General features: G+C 32.6%; 1 protein-coding gene across 1 annotated transcript; it reads right to left on the bottom strand.

Annotated features, from left to right (window-relative positions):
- Window positions 1-2,700: 2,700 nt before the first annotated feature.
- LOC110897677 (bifunctional bis(5'-adenosyl)-triphosphatase/adenylylsulfatase FHIT) lies at window positions 2,701-5,215 on the bottom strand. The gene is made up of 5 exons (XM_022144414.2): window positions 5,063-5,215; window positions 4,877-4,987; window positions 4,204-4,350; window positions 3,787-3,885; window positions 2,701-2,921 (listed from the first exon to the last, which is right to left on the bottom strand). Exons 1-5 carry the CDS (start codon window positions 5,168-5,170, stop codon window positions 2,805-2,807), a joined length of 582 nt encoding a protein of 193 aa, XP_022000106.1. The 5' UTR covers window positions 5,171-5,215; the 3' UTR covers window positions 2,701-2,804.
- Between the last annotated feature and the right edge of the window lie 21,260 nt (window positions 5,216-26,475).

Genomic DNA, 26,475 nt, shown 5'->3' with positions numbered 1-26,475 from the left:
AGCAGCAGCAGCAGCAGTAGTAGTAGTAGTAGTGCTTTGGTAAGTAAATCTTCAAACCATTGATGAAAAATCAGGCATTTGCAACCCGTTTCACCAAACCCTTGTTCATAACCGAAAGACTAAAAATTGAAGGGTAAGACGGGTTGGTAAGTGAAAATTGATACGTAGGGTTTGTTTTTCGGGGTATACCGCACACAGGGGACCAAAAATTTTGGATTTTTCGAAGCCAACATGAAAAGTTCAAAAAATTGGTCAAAACATTAGCCGACCACGGGGCTGTGCCTCAGAGGCACGGGGTCGTGTCTCTTGAAAATCTGCAGCACGGGGTCGTGTCTAAGAGACACGGGGCACGGGGCCGTGCCCAAACCTTTGTTTATCAATTTTTCACTATTTTTACCAAGCTTAACTGTTTAAATGTTTGTTCTATGCAGGAAATGGCACCACACAAATGGCTCAGATTCACAACAGAGCACTCTAACTGCGCGGAACAAATGGAAGTTCTTAAGACCCTTACGGAAGAGCCGCCAAGGCATGTCTGCTAGGATAGCTTGGACACGGTAGGCCAAAGAGACCGTTACGACAGCCTTGTCACAGGACCTCTTCGGTTATTTCTTGAGGCGAAAACGTCTTCACCATGTACGGAAAATGTCTTATATTGGTACGGAAACGGCTTATATGTCAGCGAATATTAAGGAAATCGCGATCATTAATTATATCGATCGGATCAGTAAACGTAGACATCCGGTATAACAGGCGTGTAATGTTTGGAGTATCACACATCTTAGAAAAATAATTTAAAAAACTATTATATGAATGATTTGTTTGAATTTCTAAACCACGTCTGCTTGCATCGCCATCAGCAACATACTCAATGTTTCCGTTAATGACGTCCCACTTTCCCCCGGTATAAACGACAAACTTAACCCTCATGTTGTGAGATAATTACTAAAAACAAACTCTTAAATTTAGACTTTAAATAGTGACCCAACGTCTTTACATGGTAAGAAAAGGTCTTCACAATGTATGGTCTTTTAATGTAACGAAAACGTCTTCACCATGTACGGAAAACATCTTATATTGGTACGGAAACGGCTTATATGTCGGAGAATATTAAGGGAACGTCTTAACATCAATGCGTCAGCTTGAGCTGCTGAAGCCGGCTAAAGAGGGTGAAACGGCTCAAGCCATGTGGAAAGGTCTCAAGCCATGTGAAGCCATGTGGAAAGGTCTCAAGCCATATGAAGCCATGTGGAAACGTCTCAAGCCATGTGAAGACGTCTCAGCTAAGACGTTAAGACGTTTCAGGCATATGTCGGACACGTGTATGCATGTGATTGGTCAGACGTTAAGATGTTTCAGGCATGTGGTAGCGTCTCTACAAGACGTTTCCGTTGGCTGTTTTGGAAACTTTGACCAATTCTTGGCTAGTTTTGCTATTTCCCCTTTCATAGATGTTTTGTCATCTTGTTTCATAACTACCACAAATGACTGTGGTATTCAGTTGAAAGGCTAGCTAGCTAGCTAGCTGCTACTGGCCTACTGCAAGATCATTATTTGGTCAACCAGGTGGTAGATCAGGTTAGAAGCCAGAAGATGACCCAAGAAGGGAGGAGCTGCGGGTCCTACTAGCAGCAAAACAGCAAGAAATTGACGCCCTGGCCCACAAACAGGTGCGGTGCATCCTATGGATCGGACTTGGGGTCTCAGTAGCACAAATCAGCCTCTTTTTCTGTCTTGGCTTTTTGGGAATTCTCATGGGACGCCATGCTTAGTTCCTGTTTACCTCGAGGGACCCAACAAGGTTCTTCCTTCCTCGTAGAAGGAAGTTAATCAAGAAACATAATTTTAGTTTAGTGCAGCTACAGAAGAAATGCAAATCTGCACATCCTTCAGCTAAAGCAGGGGTTGAACTGGATCTGTAACACTAACATAAAAGGTTCGGCCTTTTGAGTTAACTTACTTCAGAAAGTTTAATATGTTTTAGTTTTTAAGATTTGGGGAAAGAAAATTAAAGGGTGTGTTTCAGGGTTGTACTTGGTTAAGATGCCAATATCTTTTTAGTATTATTATATGGAGGGAGTTTAACCTCATGTGATTCAATTGTGCATAATTTGTCAAAGGGTAGATATCTCTTCTGAATGAGCAGTGCATATATTGTAGAGAGGTTGGAATGTGCAGCGAGTACTAAACCGGTTGGATTGCTCAAGAAACGTCTCGTGTGTGTTTGTTTATTTTCTTAACTTTGTAGATTAATAATAAATGAGTTCTGAATTTACAAAAGCACATCATATCATTGCAATAATAATCTGGTCAATTTAGATGGTTTTATGCAAATCTAATCTAATACGCAGTAAAGAAATGTGTATAGGACAAAAGGAAAAGCGTTCCTCCCCTCGAGGTTGTTGAATTATCCACCCGTTTACTAATAAATGAGTCAACATAATGAAATTCATAAGAATAATTACATTAGTGGTATTAATAAAACCTTCACCAGTGGTTCAATTTTGACAGTTTAGCAAAGGGTTTGAAAATTAAAACCAACTGTTTTAACGACATTGAGGAAGAAACTGTAGAAATATCAATTCAAAACCGGCAGGTTCAGTTTGTAATTTCCCAAAATCATAGTTAGCTAGTTGGAATCAAAACCGCCCGTGAACACTCCTGGCTTGGTTTGGTCAAAAAGAGGCTGAAGCAGGACGATTAAAGACATTCTACCAATGAAGTTTTTATATGCTAAATAAAAGGGTGAAAAATATTACAAGTAATAAATCTTACAAAATCCATATGCGAAAAAGGTGTAAGAATTAAGAAAAAAGCTTCCTGTATTCATCAGCCTCTTGAGCCATTTCCTCCATGCTTCTATCTTTCCTTTCCTTGTCCAAGTCAAGTGTGTTCTTTAGTTCCTTCTCCTTCTCATCAATCTGCAAAACCAGTAATCGAGTTTTTCAAATCCTTCTAGACATTGCAGTAGCGACCCGAAGAATATAAATTTTCATGGTATTATGTCATTTTATCTAGGAAAAATTACAAGTTTTGTCCTTTATCTTTATACCACTTTTCAGGCGGTGTCCTTTTTAACGAATGTTGACAGGCGGTGTCCTTTATTAGGTATTTTGTTGCAAGTTTAGTCCTTTACACCTAACCCAGTTAAAAAAACCCTGTTAATTGTTGACAGGCGGTGTCCTTTACTAGGTATTTTGTTGCAAGTTTAGTCCTTTACCTAGGTATTTTGTTGCAAGTTTAGTCCTTTACACCCAACAATTAACAGGGTTTTTAAACTGGGTTGGGTGTAAAGGACTAAACTTGCAACAAAATACCTAGTAAAGGACACCGCCTGTCAACATTCGTTAAAAAGGACACCGCCTGAAAAGTGGTATAAAGATAAAGGACAAAACTTGTAATTTTTCCTTTTATCTAAAACTGCTCAGTCTTGCAAACTATGATGTTTTTTTTTCTCTTTTTTGATGATGTATAGGAGGACTATCCAATGTTATGGGTTCCTTTATACCAAATCCAACAAGAACTGGATGAATAATACGTATATTATATAAAAAAACAAAAAGAAAAAAATGGATACCCTCTCTATTTTCAAAAGAAAAAACTGAAAGAATTTTTCATCATTCAGCATGTTTTCGGTCAGATATGATACAATTACGCATGTAAATTAGGGTGGGTGACCTAAATGAAAAAGGCTCATTAAACATTATCCCTTTCTTTTTTGGATGAGTCGAATCACAATAACCGTCAAGATTATATTCAAGGAAACTGAAAGGTGTATGAACTTACAGCATCATAGATTTCATCATTGTTCTCGAAGTCACCGCCTTTCCGAGGGACAATATGGATGTGTACATGAGGAACTGTTTGCCCTGCTTGGGGACCATCCTGCAAGAATAAATTTATCACTAACTATCGAAACAATAAGATCTTATGAGTCCTCCTTTATATATACACATCTTCCAAGGGCACAAAAAAATTAGAACATCCATTGATATTTAATACTTCAATGCTAAAAATATATTTAAAAAGCCTAATATCGTTTCCTTTTAAATCCAAGTCCCAAAAATGCAAGAAATTTTGTGTTTTTTCATCCCCAAATTGCTTCATGCAAAGGGGAAGCAGATGAAAACAAAACAAGAACCATAAGTTGTGGATGCGAAGAAAAACAAATTTTGAATTGAAAAACGTAGCCAGCTTACTTACTTGTATTGCAAATGTAAGTGAAGAAGCTCTGTGGTACTTCTCAAGTTGCTTTCCAACTTTTTGGGCTGAAATCCACAAGTCACTAGTCTCCTCTGGGGTGAGGTCAACAAATCGCTTCACTTCACGCCTTGGGCAAACAAGCACATGTAGTTTATTGTTAAGTCAACCAAATTTCAGATGCCCCCGGGGTATGAGACAGGTTATTTGAATTTTACAACTCACTAATGTTTTTAATATGAATGATCAAAACCTGTATAGTTACTGCAATGATAAATTTAAATTAGAAGAATAATGGTTAACATGTCTGAATCCTGTTTGTTACCTCTTTCTTGGGATAAAAAAAAAAAAATTAAACAAAAGGATATGACCTGCAAAAGAAAATGACAACATGTCAAAGTAAGTCGTATGTATGTATGTATGTGTAAACTTACCCTATCAGTCACATATGATCTAAACTGAACGGCAGTTTTTGGGTTTAACTGTTGAGTTTAGTCATTAATATATTGTTTAGAATCTGTAGTTATGTATGTGAAGTATAATCAATCAGTTTTTTGATACAAACTAATGATTTTGATAATAAAAAATATCAGTTGACCCTCAGGATAAAAACCAAACGACCTAGGGTTTGGTTTATACAACAAGATATGAAATTGCAAATGAATGAGGAATAATTACCAGGAAGAAGAGGGCGGAGATTGACCAAGGCATATGAAAGATGAGTGGAGTAAAAGACTTCCCTTTGATCAATCTTGTAGGCTCCAAATTTGTAATGTTCCGTCTCCATCTACACATACATCAAAACCGTCGTCATTTCAAATCAAAATAAAACTCAAATTCCAACATTGATGATAGACCTGACCTCAGTAGATGATGAACAACGGAATGATGCTCTTGCAATTGGGAAACGGACGGCGGCAGCAGCTAGTGATGAACGAAAACAGGAGACTGGCGAAACTAGTGTTGCCATTATTTATGCAATCAAATACGATCCTAATGTTTTTTACATGCTTCATCACCAAACAAAGCGGTCTAACCTAACCGGGTAAAAGACTTTTAACGGTAATCTATTCAATTAATGCGGTAAAAGATTGGATATTGGTCAAGGATCGATATCTGAGATATATGTTATCTCGGTTAGTTATCGGTAATTTTAATACAATACAGAATCTATATATATATATATATATATATAGGGAGCTGCTAAAATAGAAACCACCTCCAGTTGTAATAACCGCGAGAACCACTCTCAACCAATCGGATTACGCCAACAAAAAGGATGCTTTGATCATTTACTCCAATTGTCTAATCTCTCTCTCTTCATTAATGGTTGCAGACTTTTAATCACTCCTTTCTCTTCTCTCTTCTATTTAAAAATCAACTCCATCTTCTATTTTCATCTCTCTCTTCGAGAGAAAAACAAACCTCCAACACCCAAAAAACCTCTCATCTCTTTAAAATTCAACTCCATCTTCTATTTTCATCTCTCTCATCGGTGCCCCCTTGTTTCCGGCGACAACCACCAGCCAAACACCCCCCCCCCCCCCCCCCGTCTATACAGTAATCGCCGGAGCTGTACGGCGGCGTGGTTTGGTCGTTGATCAGTGGGTGAGAGGTCCGTTGATGATCTGTGTTGTTATTGTTGTATTAGAAAAGGAGTAGAAGAAGATCTATGGCTGCTATGTTGTTGAACATAGTAGAGAGAGAGATTCGTTGATGATCTGTGTTGTTATTCCGGCGGTCGTCTGCAGTGGTGACCGGTCACAGCCAGAGACATCGGCTACAGTGGCGACGGAGGTGGTGGGTGCTCGAGATGATGGTATTTGACGATGATGGCAGGTGGTGGGTGCTCGATGACGGTGGTGGAGTGTCGATGTCGGAGGTGGTGGGTACTCGAGATGATGGTTTGAGTCGGGCCAGTGAAGGTGGGGTTTCAATTTTGTTTTGGTTGGGTTTCTTTGATGTTTGTCTGATGAACTTTGTGGGTTTGTTCTTGTTGATTTTTTTATCAGTGAACTATGTTTTTGATTTTCTGGTGATTTTTGATTATCTGGTGATTTTTGGCCGGTGTTCTTGATTATCTGGTGATTTTTTATCAGTGGACTATGTTGGTTTGATATGTTGGATAGGGGCGGCGATGATGCAAAAAAAAAAAAAGATTTTGATGACGATGGCGCGGCAACGATGGTGGAGGGTAGGTTTTTAAACCTGCAACCCCCACTTTGCAGCCTTTTGATTATCGGAAAATCTGAGCCAAACCCCGTTTTTTTTCGAGATACACTTTGTTTTGATGTTGTTCGTTTTTTATATTCTTTTCCGCTATCGATGACGATAACAATCTATCTGAGACACCTACCGAGTTTGCGATTTCTGGGTGTGTTCGTTTTGCGTAAAAAGGTTTTTGTGTAAAAAAGTTTTTGTGAAAATAAAAAGTTAACCCGTAAACTTTTTAACGTAAAACGTAAAAAGTTTAATGTAAAACGTAAAAAGTTTAACGTAAAAAGTTTTACATAAAACGTAAAACGTAAAAACGTAAAAAGTTTAACGTAAAACGTAAGACGTAGAAAGTTTAACGTAAAACGTAAAAACGTAAAACGCAAAAAGTTTAACGTAAAAACGTAAAATGTAAAAAATTTAACGTAAAACGTAAAAAGTTTAAAAAATCTGTAAAATAATCTGAATTTGAAAATGCTTTTAATAAAAAAATTATATTTGAAAAAGAGTTAATTGCCAAAATCACCCCTGAGGTTTGGGCACATTTGCCATTTTCGTCCAAAATGACACTTTTGTACCATTTTGCCCTCCACGTTTGTAACTTTTTGCCATTTTCATCCAAACCACTAACTTAGTTTATTTTTTCTGTTAAGTTAAAGGATATTTGGATGAAAATGGCAAATATAAACCATAGGGACGAAAATGGCAAATATGCTCAAACTCTTTTTAATTTCTTTTATTTAGTTAATTTTGTCACATATATAATAAAAAAGAATATAGATGCAATTTTTATACGAAAAAAATAATAGTTTTGTCACATATTTTTTTTATAAATTTTCATCCATCCACTAAGTTATTTTTTTTCTGTTAAGGTGAAAGATGTTTTAAATTTTATAAATTAATTTTTTTGTATCAAGGTTATTGTATGTTGTCTTTTGTTTAATAGAACTTTGTTTTCTTTCTCTAAGTAACATGAATATTTCGATTCTGTTTTTGAGAGTTTAACAAGAAAATAGCTCGTCGTGAAAAGTGCTTATCACAAAATATTAGATGGCATTGTACTTACTATTTGGTGGGTAATTTTAAGGTTTGGTAACGGTACGTTGTTTGATGGGGGCACTAGCTTTTGTTTTTCGTTAGGAGCGAATTCAAAAGAGTAGAAGATGAATTAAAAACTTGGTACATATGATAATATTTGTTTATTTGACATTTTTCTATAAGGTCACAAGCATTTTAGTTTTATAAAAATTAGAGGTTTAAGTAGATTTATTTATATAAAACTGATCTATATAAACAATTTGAAATTAATTTTTGTATTAATTTATAAAATTTAAAACATCCTTCGCCTTAATAGAAAAAAATTAACTTGTTAGTGGTTGGATGAAAATTTATAAAAAATATGTGAGAAAACTATTATTTTTTTTCATATAAAAATTGCATGTATATTCCTTTTTATTATATATGTGACAAAATTAACTAAATAAAAGAAATTAAAAAGAGTTTGAGCACATTTGCCATTTTCGTCCCTGTGGTTTATAGTTGCCATTTTCATCCAAATATCATTCAACTTAACAGAAAAAAATAAACTAAGTTAGTTGTTTGGATGAAAATGGCAAAAAGTTACAAACGTGGGGGGCAAAATGGTACAAAAGTGTCATTTTGGACGAAAATGGCAAATGTGCTCAAACCTCAGGGATTTTGGCAATTAACTCTTTGAAAAATAAAACTAATATAATAATAAAAAAACAATAAAGACAAAAAGATAAAATAGAGTAATTTTATTAAACTACCCTTTTAGATTAAAATATTAAAGACATAATAAGACAAAAAGAATTTAATATTACTTTTAACTACTTTTAGGTGTTGTTTGTTTTTTCTGCAGGAAAAGGTCTGCAGTCTGCGGACCACATCTGCAGGCATCTGCAGGAGAAGGGGTGGACCAAAGGTCTACAGTCTGCAAGGAGAAGAGTGTTTGTTTTACATATAACCCTTCTCTTCTCTTCTCTTCTCACACACAAACACACACAACACCTCATCTCTCTCTCTGCCTTTCATCTACCACCACCACCACAACCACCGCCACCACCTCATCTACCACCACCACCACAACCGTCGCAACCACCACCACCACTGAACACCCACCCCCGTCGCAACCACCCACCCCCGTCGCAACCACCACCACCACCGAACACCCACTGCCACCACCATCACCGGAAGGATCGAGGGAGAGAGATCGATGGAGGAGAGAGAGATCAAGGGAGGAGATGAATGGGAAGGAGGGTTTCGATTTGGGGGTTTTATTTGCCTTTATCTACCACCGCTGCCACCACCGTCACCACTACACCACAGCCACCACCGTCACCTTCTCACGGTTTGTTCTCCGGTGACTGTTATTCCAGTCCTGAGTTTCAGAATCGACGGTTTTCGAAATCGAATTCTCAGGTTAGGGTTTATGTGTTTATTATGTTTAATGATTTGGGGATTTTTTCGTTTGTTAAGAGATTTGGGGATTTTTTTTGGTTCAGATGAGGGTGTGGTGTCGGAGTGAAGGTGGTGGCAGAGTGGAGGTGGCGGCAGGTGAGGGTGGGAGGTGGTGGCAGAGTGGAGGTGGCGGCATGTGAGGGTGGGAGTTGGTGGCGGAGTGGAGGTGGTGGCAGAGGATGGAGTGGTGTCTGCTGGAGTGGAGGGAGAATAGGGAGAAGAGGTTATGCAGACCTTAGAAGACATGGGTTCATGTCTGTTTGAAGCAGAGGTCTCGCAGACCTTTTTTAATGAAAGGTCTGCGAGAAAACAAACAAGCTGCAGACCCTTATGTCTGCGCGTGGTCTGCGTGGCGCAGACATAAGAGGTTCTGAAGTGCTTCTAGCAAAAAACAAACACCACCTTAATCTAATCCATCCATTTTGAAGATCTAATGGCTAGAAAGTGGTTTCCGTGGTTCTTACAACTGGAGGTGATTTTCATTTTAGCGCTCTCTCTCTCTCTATATATATATATATATATACAGAGGAAGGTTCATTTGAGAAGAAATTTAATGTGAGAAAAAAAAGAAGAAATGACATATTAGTAAAATGCTATTTCATTTATAACTCATATCGTTAATTTTTCTCTCTTTAATTAATTAGTCAACTAATCATTAATTATCCTACGTATAATCTACAAAACCTACACATATCAAAATTTTCCTACATATACCCTGCACATTATAGAATTTTATCCTACATAGTCGAAATTTATCCTACACACCTCGAAATATATAATACACAACTCGTAATTTATTCTACACTTTAAATTAAGTTGTTTTTTTTAATTTGGAAAACGTATATATTTTGAAAAGGAGCTACAAATTTAATTTAGCTAGTTATTAAAGGGGAAGAATACAAATTAATGATTTATGTAAGTTTACTAATATACTCTTATATTAAAATTAAATACAAATATTAAATGAAGTAAAATGAAGCATTCTTATTGGTTGAAATTTCTTCTTTTTTTCTTCTTACAAAAAAATTCTTCTCATTTGAATACTCCACTATATATATATATATATATATATATATATATATATATATATATATATATATATATATATACTAGTCTAAGATCCTGTGTGTTACACGGGTGGTCTCACAATAAATTTTATTATTTAATAGTGTTGACATAAACACACAAACTTTTAAATGAAATCAACGTTCCATTAGTAAGGACCAAATCTGCAAAATACCAATTTGGTATTTCACTAACTCACTTATTACCCGCATAACCAGGTATTTTATAGTAACCTATGGTATTAGTTTGGTTTGGTATAGTACCATGTGGATATAACAACCGAAAGTGTAACTTCGAATATTAAAGTTGTGATATTAAAAAAAAGGATATCGACATATCTTATTAATCAATCTAGAACCATACAAACGGTATCGTTATCACTTCCATTCTACGTACTTAATTACATCGTTTTTGCTCGTTACGTTATCGGCGCTCACTATAGCAATTTAATATTTAATAAAAGATATTTAAAATTAAACTTACTAAATGCAACACAATGTGTGATAATATGCCAAACACGATTGTAATGAAACACAAATCTTTTAACACAATCTAGCTAGTGAGACCACAAACCAACAATTATAATTCGCAAGCAACATGAAATGGGTCCCACATATCTTGATTTATATGTAAAGATATAATAAAAACTTTATTAGGATGATATAACCCTCCACAATTATATTACCTTAATGAACATCAACATAAATAACTGGAACCCGTTTGCAAACTGAATCCAAAGTGTATCGAATCGCAAGACCCGCATTGTATAGGAAGCAATAACATCAACTTGTGAAGCACCGTATACCTTTACAAAAAAAAACATATAATTAAAAATGTGTATATACCTTTTTTATAACTGAAGTTACAATCATATATATTAGGTAACAATAATAAAAAATGAACCTACCATCTCCATTTAAAAGAACAATTAAAAAAAAGTTTTTATATCAAATATGATCATTCTAGGCTATAGATTTGTGTATTACCCTATTTGAATGATGAAAACAATTTAATTCATAAATCTGAATAATGCCAATTGCTTCAGCAATGATAATAGTACCTCTTGGCTTAAAGGAACATGATTGCTATCTAAAATAACCCTGTAGATCAACCTGCATATTAACAACATAAAAAATCAACTTTTATCTAACAAATGAACAAAGCGGCAAATCATTTCATTAAAAAGGTCGGATATTGCGAAGAAACAATATTTATTAACATATCTGATACGCGAATTATAATTTTAAAATGTAGAAAAAGAAGTAATTCAGATCAGTATAAACCCCCATTTTGACCCATTAAATACCTAATGAGTTAAAAAAAAACAAATGACCACTAATGAATTTAAAAAATAAAAGTAACGAATTTTTACTTAATGTTGGAGGTCATGTTGAAGGGTCACTCCTATCATCGTTCCTATTGTAGGCAAGCTACATTGCACATCAAATTTTTAAGTTGTTCAACTGGACATTTATACTATATCATTTCTAAATGGATTAAACACATAAATCTAAAAAAAAAAGATAACTAAAAGGACTAATAGTTAAACAACATCCAACCCATAGCCATTTTGCAAAGTTCCTGAAATTTACCTTATAATCGGTTTTTGCTTCCCTAGGTCCCAAACCACTAAAACAACAACAAAATGTTCATCAGTTTTCCTAAACTAAAGTAGCTTAAAAGTAACCTCGATTTCTATGCATACCGATTGTTCCATTTACAGAAGTTAATACCAAAGATCAGTTGAACCTTCTTATTCCATGATAAGAATAATATTTCACTCTGTGTAACAGATCCACTTCCCTACAAATAGAGCTTTAGTACTCTAAACATAAAGATAAAAACTAAGTTATGTATACTTGGGTATTTGCAGTATATTACTTCAACCGACATGAAAAAATCAATAAATTATCAAGACACATACATATAGAAATTGTCATAATCATGTTGTGGATAATGACTCGGTAATGTTACCTTCAAAGGTAGAAAATTTATAGGTTCTGCTGGTTTAGCAATATCCCATATACAGATGTCACTCAATCGTTCAGATAGATTCCAAAAAGCCCATGAGCTTTGTTATTGTTCTGTTCAGCTACCGAGCTCGAAATCCCGAACCCTTTGATTCCAGTTCTGGACCCTTCTAAACATTAATAATTGACTATTGCAACTAAAAGTGATATTTAAAAAAAATGAAACTATGCATAGGCATATACGCCTGTATTTCTCAAGTATATTACAACCCTTGTGGCTTATTATGAGGGTTTTAACCCAATCGCTTTCTTGCTACAAATTCTATAGTAAAGTGGTATGTCCAATAAATAAAATATTTCTCTATCTGGTGAACTCAAAAATCTTCAATTCTACAACATTTTAATATTGTGTGTTGTCAGTTTTAGGTTAGGAAGAAGAAAAGCAATAAAAAAAAGTTCATACCTTTTGAGTTTTAAGTTCACATCAATGCCTCGTGTAGTCGTGGGAGCAAACCATTGTATGCTTGTTGCCTATTCTCATACAGTTGACTCAAGTTTGAATTTTTTACTTTCATGAGGCATATAACTACACAGCGATTTCAAAGGCTAATAATTTTAGATGTCGATTTCAAAAAATAAAAAACCCAAATATAACATCTAACTTTGTATGCCAATTAATGGCTGGTGATTTAAGCTAAGGTCAAAATTTCATCAGCCAAGAACAAAGTTGTATAAATTTTCATAAACAAAAACTTTTCTTAAGACAAACTCAACTCAAAATCCTACGAATTCATCTTCTTCTCCAAGAAATCCTTGTCCTCTTCCCTCAAAGGCGGGTTCGTCCCACCCAAAAATATGTAGCTGATTGCCTCAACTCTTTAAACATAATGACAACATCTCTCCCTCATGTCCCTTGATGCACCACCTCTCTACTATCAACAACCGCACCCATATTTGCGGCATTCATCACTGACAAATTCTCATACACCTGCAAAAACACACTCAAATCCTCACTATGCTATATTTCTCCAAAGCCACCTTCCTCTGCTTAACAAACCCATGCTTATGCATAGCCAGGTTCTCAACCGCACCTTTATATACATCGTGGGAACAAAGCACCCTTGAGATGACTCCATAACCGATCAGATAACATCACAACATCCTTAGAAGATCTCAAGACACTAAATTCGGTTTCATTAAACTCCGGAATATGTGTTGAATGTGCAGTAGCCATAGAACCTTGCATCTGCATCCCAATCACATATGTTCACCCATAATGGTCAACCAGTGGTTCAGTATCCATACAAAGTAATGAACAAAAATTCAGATTATTATCAAAATTATAAAATCTCGCCAAGCATATTATCTTAGTTTTTTGTTTAGAAAAAAATTGAAGACAAAAATGATTTTGGTTAGCCTCCTGGTTTGAACTGTTAAACGTACCTGGGAGCATAACCGAGCAGCTAGAAACAGTCTAAAATATCCAAAACTGGCCTGGAACCTATAACATCTCAGAACCCCTAGAAAATGGTCTATTTATATTGTTTGCCTTGTTTAAAAAAATCCTCACTTTTTAAGCACATAGGCCCAAGGCTCCCCCTTTGCGTCTTCGACCCCCTCGCTTTCGAATCATGTGACTAACCCTAGTTAAGCCATTTCCATCCCCTCTTTTCAAACTTGCCCAAACTGACACGTTGAATACATTAGCTAACCAAATCGTGTAGTTTACCTTCAAGGGATGTCTTGGTCTTGCCATTATGAGAACCAATTCAAACCTTGACAACAAAAAAATAATAAACAATTTAACTATTAGTATCAGGTGATACACATCTGACTGCGAGCATAGAATCTGAATATATTATAGTATCTCAAAAGATAAAATGAACAGTATGTAGAAGTTGTTGTAAAACTTGAAATGATTTTAGTTTTATACTTGATAGAAGTGTAGTTGAGTATATGATATTTCAAGTGTGTATTTGAGATGAGTTTAAGATCAGCTTCCAGGTTATGAGCATACCGAAAGGTAATTTTTACCCACATAAAACCATAAACGTGTACACCCGATACCCTTTAAAGAGCCAAAATTATCTTATTACTTTTCTTGAATATACTCATTCTTAAATGCAACTGCAAGGCTTTCATGAGTCTGTGACAAAGAAGAGACAGTTAGTATTTTGGTTTTGCACATTTGGGGTCTAGTAAACAAATTAATATAAAAGGCTGAGATGCATATAGGAGCAAGGCTCTTGCAATGGCCAAACCTGTAACAGGAAACAAAACTGTAAAATGTAAGTGAACAATAATTAGTTAACTTATCCAGAATAAATTAGAAATTGACTCTATAAAATGACCAAGGAGACCGTGAAAACTATAAGTAAACTAAACATGACTGACCAGGGAGCATAGAAGTCGACCAAAACATCCTTTTTGCCATCCAATACAGCTTCATTAAAGTTGTTAGAATTCAGCACCACCATACTTAACTGAAGCATATTAAATATACCAATAAGACTTGAACTTATAACCTTTAAATAAAATGACATTTATTTTTGGTTGGCGAAAATGTTGATAGTAAGTACCTAAATGTGTTACTGTCTGCACTATGTTCCAATCTTACTAATTACTTCGTCTTGTCCCTTTCAAATGGTAGGTTCACTATGATCAGCATATATACAATCTAACCCACATTCATATATGTGTATGTCTGTATGTCTGTATATATGTATATATACGTAGGAATGACACTTATGGGTCAATTGTTCACAGTTGGTTTATTGCTGAATTTTTGCGAGTTACCTGGTAGAAAATAAATGAAGATATAACATTTTAATAATAGAGATTAAAAAGAATTATGTCAAAATAAACAAATCAAAACACCAAAAAAACACACTCTTTAGATAAAAAAACATATGGAAATCAGTTTGAACATACCTACTTGCAATTAACCTATAAACTTCTTATTATAAACAACTCAAAACGCTACAAACACAATTGATTGAATAATGAACTGAAACTTGCTGCAACAATAATAAACAATTGATTGATTAAGTAATAAACATTTCAGTACTCAATCCAACAATCAATTTACCTGATCAATGAAATCTCATCAAATAATAATAACCATAAAATCTATAAACTTGCCGCTGGAATAATAGTGTGGAAGTTGGAACGAAACAGAGGATCAAGAAATTTGTATAGACATCAACATAGGGGTATCCAACAATCAATTTACCTAATAAATAAAGTCTCAAGAAATTTGTCATTCTGCCCTAATTAAGAACAAAGCGTATCTGAAAAACATACTACTAACATGAAAAACTATGAGCATACCTTTTCCTTGAATAATAAGAATATGATATCACATAGGCAATTCCTGAAAAGTAAAAGAATATGATATCTTTATAAGAAAATGTTAACGAAAACAATCAGAAAATGTTAATGAAATATACCAACTCAGATTTATACGGGTCCGTCATATCAACCAGAAAGCCACGATCCATTCCTGCAAACAAATCAAAAATCATATGAGTAAAGGGGAAAACATAAAACAAAACAGAGTTAGGGTTCAGATTTATTTATGAAACAAAAACAAACAATATGAAGAAGAATGAGATGAAAATTAATGACTATTGCAATTACGCTTAATATCAACCAAAAAACAACTAACCATACCTGAATAAAAAAAATCATTGTCAGTTAAGAGATTTATGAAACAATAAAAACACGTTATGAAGAACAATGAGAATAAAATTAATGAGTAATGCATTGTGGCTTCATATCAACCAAAAAAACACTAACCATACCTGAAATAAAACAAAAATCATCGTCTGTTAAGAGAAAACATAAGTACACAGTAAAATAAAATTACAAAAAAAAATTAACGATTATGATATGTAGCAAAAAAAAGAAAACAGAAAATATGAAGAATCACCAGAACATAGATTGAGACAAATTAACTTAGAGTTTATAATAGCAACACAAAACACACAAACTTAGATTGAAATTAGAACAATAAACTCATTACAACCCCATATCAAAGAACAATTAACGAATTAAACATCAACAACAACATAAAAATTGAGACATATAAAATTAGGGCTTTCTTATAACAACTAAAAACACACAAACAGAGATGGAATCTGAACAATATATCAACATAATCCATAATATAAGTAGCAATTGAAAGAAACCACTAACCGATGATTCAGATTTGAAGACTGGTGAAGAGAAACCAAAACAGGTGAAGCTAATTGGCATTTGAATTCTCCAATTAAACATAATAAACTGTTTATACGCGATAAAATTGGAAACGTATTCATAGTTTTGTAGAAGATTTTCAAGTAATTGATGATTGATTGCGGTTTCTATATGAAAAGCATATCAGTGGTTTCAAAATTGAATGAAACGTATTGGAGAAGATTTATAACTGTGATTGAGAATTGAGTGAGTTTCCATATAAATCATTTTGCCGCTTAAACAACCAATTCTCTGGCCAAAGAGAATAGCCACATCAAGGTCAAATAGTCAACCATTATTTTGCTTTAGTATAAGAGATATATATATATATATATATATATATATATATATATAAAATCAAATAATTGAGAAAGAAAAAAACTGTAAAACTTTAAATAACTTACCATCCTGAGTGTTTTCTTTATCAATCTCATTGTATACGGAGACAATCTTTGGTCGTTTAGGCATTCCTATGAATTTAAAAAAAGAATTGTTACATTACATAGTTGGTATGTTGGATCACATGTTAAATAAAATTTAATCAATCAAGATCCATATATAAACTTTAACAAACAATTATGGTGGTAATTGTGTACATCGATCTATATTTTTTACGAACTCTTAAATCATAAAATTTATGTATTATATATGTATAAATATATATCTATAAAGATACATTATAATGACAGCATGCAACTTAAGTGAATGATACTATGCGAAAACAAATATTGTGAAAAAAAAATACATACATGTTCAAATAAGATGGTAAATAATTAAATAACAATAGATCAAAATACAGAGTGAACAAACTAACCGAGTTCAAAGGTTGAATACCCAAGAGCAAATTAGCAACGGAAAATAAGTGTTTTGATCAATTCTTATTGAATCAGCCAATACGAAATGAAAGAGGGATATAGAACTAACAAATTGGAAGAAATCTATATCAATATATAGAGATAGAATATACAAAAAATGGAAAGATATTTATGTAATATGTTACTTTTGGAAGTGATTAAATTGTAATATAGGTTTCCATAAATGAATTTGCTTACCTTATATTCAATATTTTTTTTTAGGAAAATGAGATTGATCACATCTTTCAAATTAAATAAATAAAATGTACTGTGGAAATATGAAGATTGTAACTACTTACTATAATAGACATATCAAACACTAAAAACATTTACAACATATTACAAAATAAGTTATTCGTATCATTACAAAACATCTAAATAAACGAAACCATAGGAAAGTACGCAAAGTTTTCATGTTCATAACCACAACCACCAAAATGAATCTATTTAAAAGACTAACAAACAACTAACCAAACCATAGCTGTTCTAAACACACTTTATAGCAGTCTTCGTTAGATTGAAGTTACATCGTTCAACACAATCTTCCTCTGTGAAGTTACATATGTGAAGTGCAACATGTGTCCAAACTGCAACTGGTTATCATCCATAAATTTCCCCCATCCATCAACAGTGTAACGTAACGTACCACTGTTTAACTCTGTCTTTGTGTCATAAACTTCAACATCACCATTCATGTTTTGCACAGATATAGGTTGCAAACTTTCAGACAGGCCAGCTCTATTAACAACCTCAACCGGAAGCCGCTAAATGCGTTGAAAGAAAGCAAACTATAAGCAAATATAAAAAATTATAAAATTTTTAATGGTTGATCATGTAAAAAAAAAGTACCAGCCTATACTCTGCTTTACGACTAAAGTTGAAGAATTCTGGATCAATGGCGAGACCGGAAACTTTGCTTGCATTCCTTGTAAACTTCTTTCGATGCTACACATTTTGAACAGCAGTTAACCGTTATTTAGCCTTTTTTAAGGAAAATAATGACAATACAAACGGATATTAGTAAACTTAAAAAAAATACATAAAATATTTAATACCTTGACAATTTGAGCAGATGTTGTAGAACGTTTTCGGCCTTTGCATTGTTTGTTGAAATTGTCGACTGTGACGGATCGGTCGACAAAAAGTTTACCTTTTCCCTTTCCTTTAACCTGCTGTGAAAGAATAGAGTTAGCACATGAAATATTTTACATCTTATATGTTTTGTAAATTTAAAGCAAAAATTATTCTGCATCAATTTACATATACAAAATGTACTATATTTTGAGAAAAAAAATGCTAACATACATCATAGACTGTCTTTCAATTTGATCTAATAAAGTTGGAGGTTATTTTTCTAATATACTAAAGTTATTAAATTAGTTGTACAATGTCATAATTATTTAATAAATATTTGACGGGTAAACCTAGGAAATAAACAATGTAGTTGTTAAACATCTAATACAACTAATATGACCATTGAAACTATTTCATGAACCTTACTTAAAAAGCAAATTGATTAAACAATGTGTTTGAACAAACAAACAAAAAAAACAGCCTATAAAAGAAATGATATAGATGAAACTGTAGGTTTAAAATCAGTACTAATGATGGTATGGGTTAAATGAAGCTTGAATTCATAAACATGAGTTCTAATACGCGATTATCATAAGCACTATCATATAAATATATGATAGTGGTTGTAAACTTACATCTTGGCTTGTCTTGAAACGTAAACCATCACCTAATTTCAACGTCTCTTTACCATGAACCTTCTTCGGTGTACTTGACGTGACTGTTCCTGATGGACTTTTATCAGAAGTGGGATGGTTATTATGTTCCTCTATGTCCTGCAAACATAAAATTTAAAAAAACTTAAAAGAAGGATAAAATTGGATACAAAATTTAATACTTAATAGATTTGAACCTTAAAAAGCGCTTTATCATAATCGGCCTTAGAGATCTGAATTACATCTTCATCATCATCATCATCATCATCAGATTCAACCTTCTTGCTCAACCTTATCTCAACCTCGTCTCGATACACGGTTAAGCCAAACATAACATCATTAAGTTTTTCAAAAACCAGTAAATCATCTTCTTTAACGCCAAGATCGTTGCAAAGTTGAGCCCAACCTTGTGAAAATACATAGTTTGAATTAACCTTACTTGTTGACACTGTCCACGGAGAACCCTTATAATTAATTTCATATGAGCCAGCCAGTACATTGTCTCCAAAACATTGTTGAACAAAAGAATCTTCAATGATCTAGATAATATGAAACATAAGACATTGAATGTTGGCTATGTACGTTATATTATAAAAAAGTGAAAAACATGTTATAGATAAATTGTAATGAAAATGAAACGAAATTACGTACGGTAAAACCCATTCTTAGATGACGATTAATTGTGAAATAAGATTGACGACAAACGCCATTAACATAAGATGAAAGATGGAGACCAAAATGGTTCAATGGAAGAAATGTAAGAAGACAATCCTTTTGAAGTTCAAGCTCTGAAACAACTGTTTCCCATCCGTCAGTTAAGACCGGCATACCTTTTACTCGTTTCAACATTACAACCCATTTTTTCCCACTTGAGTGATATATACGCAGCTTCCTATCGGCCCAATCCTTTCCATAGAATTGAGTAACAAAGGAGATCGGGACATCCTGTATATATAATAGTGTTAACTATATTTTAGTATTATAAGTTTAAAAAATCTGCATACTAAAAAATATTACTATAAAAACTGAATTATAGGTAACATATAGAATGCTTACTATACTCAATGATGATGGCTTCAGAAGATACTTTACAAACGAAGTATACATTTTCAAACCTGCAACAACAAAAATGCTAAGACGAATGATTTCAAAAAACAAATAATTTCACATTCTCATACTTTACCGAACAGTATAGAACAAAAACACTACAGACAGAACACTGATTGGCCTAACAATACTAAAGATTCAAATCATGAAAACACAAACTTATGTGGTTCAATAATCCAAAATTTCTATGACCTTACAGACATTATTATAACTAATTTTAATGATTCTGAAATTTAAAGTTCTTATACCCGTATCTATCAAATTTAAAGTGAATGATTAAACACATAGTAATAACCTAACGTTTATGTATAAAGTATACTCGGTATATAAACAAAAGTTGAACATAGGATAATGAAAATAAACTACAAACACTAATTTCTACCAATTAAAGTCTAGATCTTACGGAAAACAACAACATAAACGGTTAAGATTCGAAGTATATCAATGTATAGGTAAAAATCAAAGATATAAAGGATTATATAAAAAATTCTTCAATAATCTAAAGGAACTTAATGTTGTTACCTACAAACGAAGATGCCAAGCCCTAATTCCGGAGTCGATCAGCGTAATAGAGAAGATTCCGGCGATAATCGTAGCAGTAGTTCCGGTCGGCGATTCACTTTAACATTGGGATGATGAAGATTTGATATGATGGTTGCGTATGGCAAAGAATATAAAACATAATTACAACCGTCATTTGAAATGTTACATAAACATCCCCTATCCTTTGAACATTGACGACAATACAATGGATTTAACCATAAATTACAACAACACCCTCTTAGTTCCACTAATGGTTAATAAATATTGAAGAAAGTGTTAAAATATTTGTATTTTTAAATCATACTTATCTAACCACAAAGAATTTCCTTAAAATGTCTAACCACAAGGAGTTTATTTAAAAACGTTAAATTCCGTATATTTAAAGTATTTAAATGTAAAAACGGAATGTATTATTTAATTTCTGTATTACTTAAAACGTTAATTTTTTTTTAAAATAGTATGGAATACTTTCTATAACCTGACTAATATATATGTTTAGAATAAATTATGGTAACTGTTTATAAAAGAAATTGATAAGGTATTTTGTACATTACTTAAATACATTATTACATCTATAATTAAATTGCTCATAAATTTAGAAATGATCATGAAATTGATTTATCGTTACAAATATAATAAAATAATATAGATATTCTAAAGTTACATATAACACAAAAAATATATAATTAAAGTTTTATATACAAAAAAAATTTATAATAAAAGTAAAACTTTATAAATAAAGACTTTGAAAATTCTAAATATGACGCTTTTACTGGGACGGAGAGAGTAACATTATTTTTTTTTTTTTAAACAGATTGTATTAAAAATGATTCAGATTAATATATATATTTATATTAAATTATACGTTTTTTAAATAATGTAGAGTATATATAGTAAAAAAAAAAGTAGAAAAATCATCATCATGACATATATGTAAGAAAAAAAAGTATAATTAACAACAATTAACAAACAAAAAATTTGTTTCCCGAAATAAACAACTAATACATGAAACAATCACGTTCATATAAAATAACCACACGAGTCAAACCATTGTCAAATTTCCAAAAAAAACCACACAAAAATATCCAAAAAATTAACACAAAACAAACGATGATATCAAATGTTTGAATTATAGATGACTAAGTTTCTTTCTTTGGAATTATAAGCAACTCATCGACACCACTGTCTTTACGCATCTTTGATGAAGACTGGGAAGAAACATCATCCACGTCATACACGGTATCCAAATTGCGCTTCAAGTCACGTTCGCTGTTCGTATCCAAGTCAGCATCCTTCTGATCAAACGATGTTGTAAAGCCAACTTTAAAAACATTTGAGCAAGGGGTTACATCGTCTCCCGTTTGGGATATAGAATCCTATAAAAATAAAATAAATAAATAGGGATTAGTTATAAATATTCATTTAACAGATAATGACTAAAACTTAAATGATATATAAGGTAAAGGATAGTAAACCTTAACAGGCAAATCATCATTACGATTTGAATCGGATGGTTCGACATTGACGGCTTCCTCATCAATAGGCTGTTTTTTTTTAAAAACCGTAAAAAACATAAATGATATTAATTAATAGTTAAACATTGTTGGCAAATTGTAATAATAGTAAAAAGGTGAATTGGAATAAATATACCTGAATAGTGTCAAAATGTTTATCAAGCTCGGACAAAACAACCGGGTTATCAGTCATCTTGGAGACTGAGTAGCCATCAGACTTCTTGCTGATGTTAAAAGAAGAAACAGCAATCTTGAACGCAAACTTCATATTGAGTAAAGAATTTAACTTCTTTGGAAAGCTTCCTTCGTTTGCTAACTGTTGAAAAACAAAATCTACTTTAGTTTTGTATAATAACCAAAAATATGATAAAATGAATTATTTAGTACATACTTCAATGTTGTTGTCTAAAAGCTGATTAGCATTAACCTTCAAAAGCTTTGTCACCTCACGCTCAAACAATGTTAGACTCACAATACCAGTGCAATCTTGCACACGTATATAAAGCCTAATTCTGCAAAGAAATATTAATGAGATTTACTTTTTTGACAAACAAAACTTAACATGGATAATATTTACCTTGGAATTGATGAAACGGTCCTTGTATTACAAATATCAGTCTTGCATTCCAATACAGTAACCTCTTCAAAACCATCAGTACCATCCTGCTTCTCTTTAACAACAGTAATGGTTGAAACCTTTTTGTTGCAGTTGGTGCACGCGTTGTAAAACCACTCATTGTTCGATGCAAAACTCTTGATAGTCCCAACAATGACAACAAACTTCGTCTGTGTTTAAGATATAGATAATGTATAACAAAATAGATAATGTAAAAATATTAAAACATTTTTTTATCCATGTTACCGTATCTATTGAGTTTAACGACCCAATGGGATAAAAAGTCAGGTCAGAAAGGAACTCTTCAGTGGCAGACTTGACAACAGAAGAACTTAAGTTAGAATAACTGGAAGAAATTTCGGGAGAAAGTTTCTCGATAAATCTAAAAAAAATTAAAAATAATAATTTAGAATCACAGAAATGCATACAAAATTATAAAAACATATTAGGATAGTGAACCTTTGTTTAAACTCAGCAACTTCATCAATATCACTGTTAATTAATACTCGGGTAACGGTATACAAATTAGAAACTGACAAATGCCCTGAACATAATTATAAAATTTTTTTAATTAATTTAAACAATTATTTAAAGTGAAACCGTAAAGAAAAAACACAATATATTTGAAGTAATATGATACCTCCCCAGAATCTGTATTTCCCAAACTGAATGATTATGACGACATTTTTTTCACCTCGATTGCTGCTCTCATACTCCATTATTTGATCCCATAACCGTCTCAAAGTGTCACAAAGATCTGCTTATTGCTGAACATTAGAAAGGTTAACAAAAAAGTAGTAGTTTAGAATACATAACATAAAAAAAATTATTATAAGGAATAAAAGTGAAGATAAAATAAATAAATACTTCAAGTCTTCAAGCATAAAGGTGACTTTCTTTTGGTTTTTTCCATTATTTGTTTCCATGTCTACCTTGAAGGGAAAACTTTTGACCACAAAACCAATTACATCTGTGGAAAAAAATTAAAAAGTGTCAACAAAATAAAAAATGTGTTATGTTGTATTATATAGTTTTAATTGTATATGATACCAATTGGACTTTTAAAAAACTTGTTGTCAGCTGTTGGATCCTCCACAACAGAATCAAACGGAGTAAAATCAAAACCCCATTCAGAACCAATAGCCTCGTGGCATTCCTCAACAACGGTGTTGTTATTAAGGTTAATCTTCAAACCACCGTTAGCGTACTTGACCTTCTGACGATTCTCACCCAAGGAAGGATTTCTAATTGTCAAACAACGCTTTTCTTCTAGAAGATGTTGATATCCAGATGCGTTTTTAGCCAAAATAAAAGCTTGCATTTTTGTTCCCTGACAAAGAACAACATTATTTTAGAAAAAAATTACGTACTTTAAGAATTAACAGTATATAATATTAAATTAAAACATAAGTCTATGAACACTTACCTCACTGTCCATGACTATCATATCATAACAATAAACTTTTCTAGCGTTATTGAAATCAGCTCTTGTCCACAAACGAACAATGCGTATTCTGATGGTGTAGTTATCAACATTGAGGTCCAAATTATTCAACAGTGTGATTGCAGCTTCTTCCATTTCTGCATAAAATTCAAAGGAAAGATTAGAAAACAAAACAATATATACAAACACAAAGTAATAAAGTATCAATCAATATCGTATATAACAGTCAATGGTATTCTAACCAACGCTTATGAAAACTGATAGACAAATTGCTGAGTAGAGAAGATTGATTACAATGTGAAATGTTTAAAGAATATTTATAATAGGTAGGCAATGTTAATTAAGTAAACATTGTATATTAAAAAAAATTAAAATATCGAAAAAATCAATTATAATAAACGATGAAGATGGAAATATGCAACTGAAAGGTATTTTCTAAAAATACAGTCAATCAATCTAAATGTCCAAAAAAAGGACAATATGTCATAAAAATGATAAACTGAAATGTAACTAACCACCTTAGTAAACGGATTATCAATATTAAATTCATTCTTTACGTTTAATTGAAAATGAAGCTTTCCAGCATTCTACAACTTTAGCAGTTATAAACTCAACACTGAAATATGACATATCACACATTGAAGAGCATATCCATATAATGTCCATCATATGTATACTATATTTCTTTACTTTTTAGGCTAATTATAGGTTTGTAAACGATTCCACTGGAAAAAAAAATGGGGCATATTATCAATTTCTATAGTTATCAATTTGAATATGCAAAGTACGGACGAAATTTTGATGATTAATAAGTTTCAAAGTAATGAAAAAATTTAGAATATGCAACATATTACGTCATAGCTGAGCTTCTGTAATTATACATAATATAAAATCTATAATGGAAGGTTTATAAAAAGTTTATAATGTAACAACATAGTGTTATATATTGAATATAAAATACTAAGTTCATAATACTATTTTATGAATAGCTTAATATTATCTGATATATTAAACACTATATTTAGTTGTAAACAATAATCAGCAATGTTAATATGCGAATAGATCAATTTAATTTTTTCCATAAAAGTAGTTTGTATATCGGCTTTTTTATCTATGATAAAATGTTATAGTGGGAATAACAATTACTAAAATAATAGATTAAACTTTTAAGTAATGTCATACAGTGGTTAAAATAAGAATTAAGATGAAAGTTATTTAAAAACTTGAAATTCAAGAACAAAAACAATGTTAAAACCAAAAAAACTTGAAAGGCGAAAAACGTGCCATAATTGTCATAAAACTAATTACTACGGCTAACGTAAGGTACAACCCTCTCAACACTCAAAACCTGCTCATTTTCATCAAAAGAATAGTGAACCTGGTCACGGACCTTAATTCGAGCGGCTTTCATGAACTTCTTCCAAGAGGTTAAAGCGTATCGATAACCACGACCATTGGTTCTTCTTTCACGTCTGGTACCGTTGGTAATCTGCATTGGCGGATCCAGATGCAAAAATCTTATGGTCAAATCTTTTAAACCTTCATGAAGCTTAGCCATGCGTGAAACAGGATCAGGAAGTCTCTGTATTGAAAAAAAATTAATAAAAAAAGTTAATGTTTATTAATTAAAAAAAACATAAAACTTGTTTTTAACAGTTTTCAAAATGATATCCAAACTTACAAAATAATCTTCACCAGCCGTACGAACAAACCCATTAACACAACCATGTATTTGTTCTTCAACTTCATTTTCAGCATCTACAGGTGCAACTTGCAAATTAGTATATACAAAATGTATTACATTCTCATATGTATACAATTTATAATTAACTACAGATATTTAATTTACCTCATCAACAGCTAATTTAGGATATGTGATTTCAACACCGTTTTTTCCAAAGACTTTTAAATAGAAAAAATGTCCAAAACCTTTGGTAAATAAGAAATAACAACCAACCTCCAACTGAAACATACTAATAATTACATCCATACCAACGGAAAAACCGACTTTGCCGTCAGACGTTACAATGGAAACGTTAAACGTTTGGTTGTCTATCATCACAGTACAGGTTACATCATTTGACGAATAATCGTAACTTTTGGGCAAAATACATTGAGGAATGACCTGTAGGATGATACAAAAAAAAATGAAAAAGGTTTAGTATCTATCTATTTATAAACTAATAATTCAATAAATTAGGAAAAATAAAATCACATTTATCTTACATAAAAATTACATGATGGAGGGAGCATATATGTCCAGAAAGACCCACGACTAACCCCATCCTCGAAACTTGTTAATTTAAACGTAGTAGGATCTAAAGGATTAAATACTACCAAACATCCTTTGGTTAGACCCAAGTGTTCTACAACATTGGACCAACCATGAAAGAAAAATAACTTCCCTTTAGAAGCGCTTAAAAAAACATTAAAGATACGGCCATCTCCAGTGTGTATCATAACATTAGTAGGGCCTTTGTTAACACCCCATAGTTTGGAAGCAG

Source organism: Helianthus annuus, chromosome 7 (assembly GCF_002127325.2).
Source record: "Helianthus annuus cultivar XRQ/B chromosome 7, HanXRQr2.0-SUNRISE, whole genome shotgun sequence".
In the NCBI taxonomy this organism is placed as follows: Eukaryota; Viridiplantae; Streptophyta; class Magnoliopsida; order Asterales; family Asteraceae; genus Helianthus; species Helianthus annuus.
Note: the sequence above shows the minus strand (reverse complement) of the source record. Positions and strands in the feature narration are given on the sequence as shown.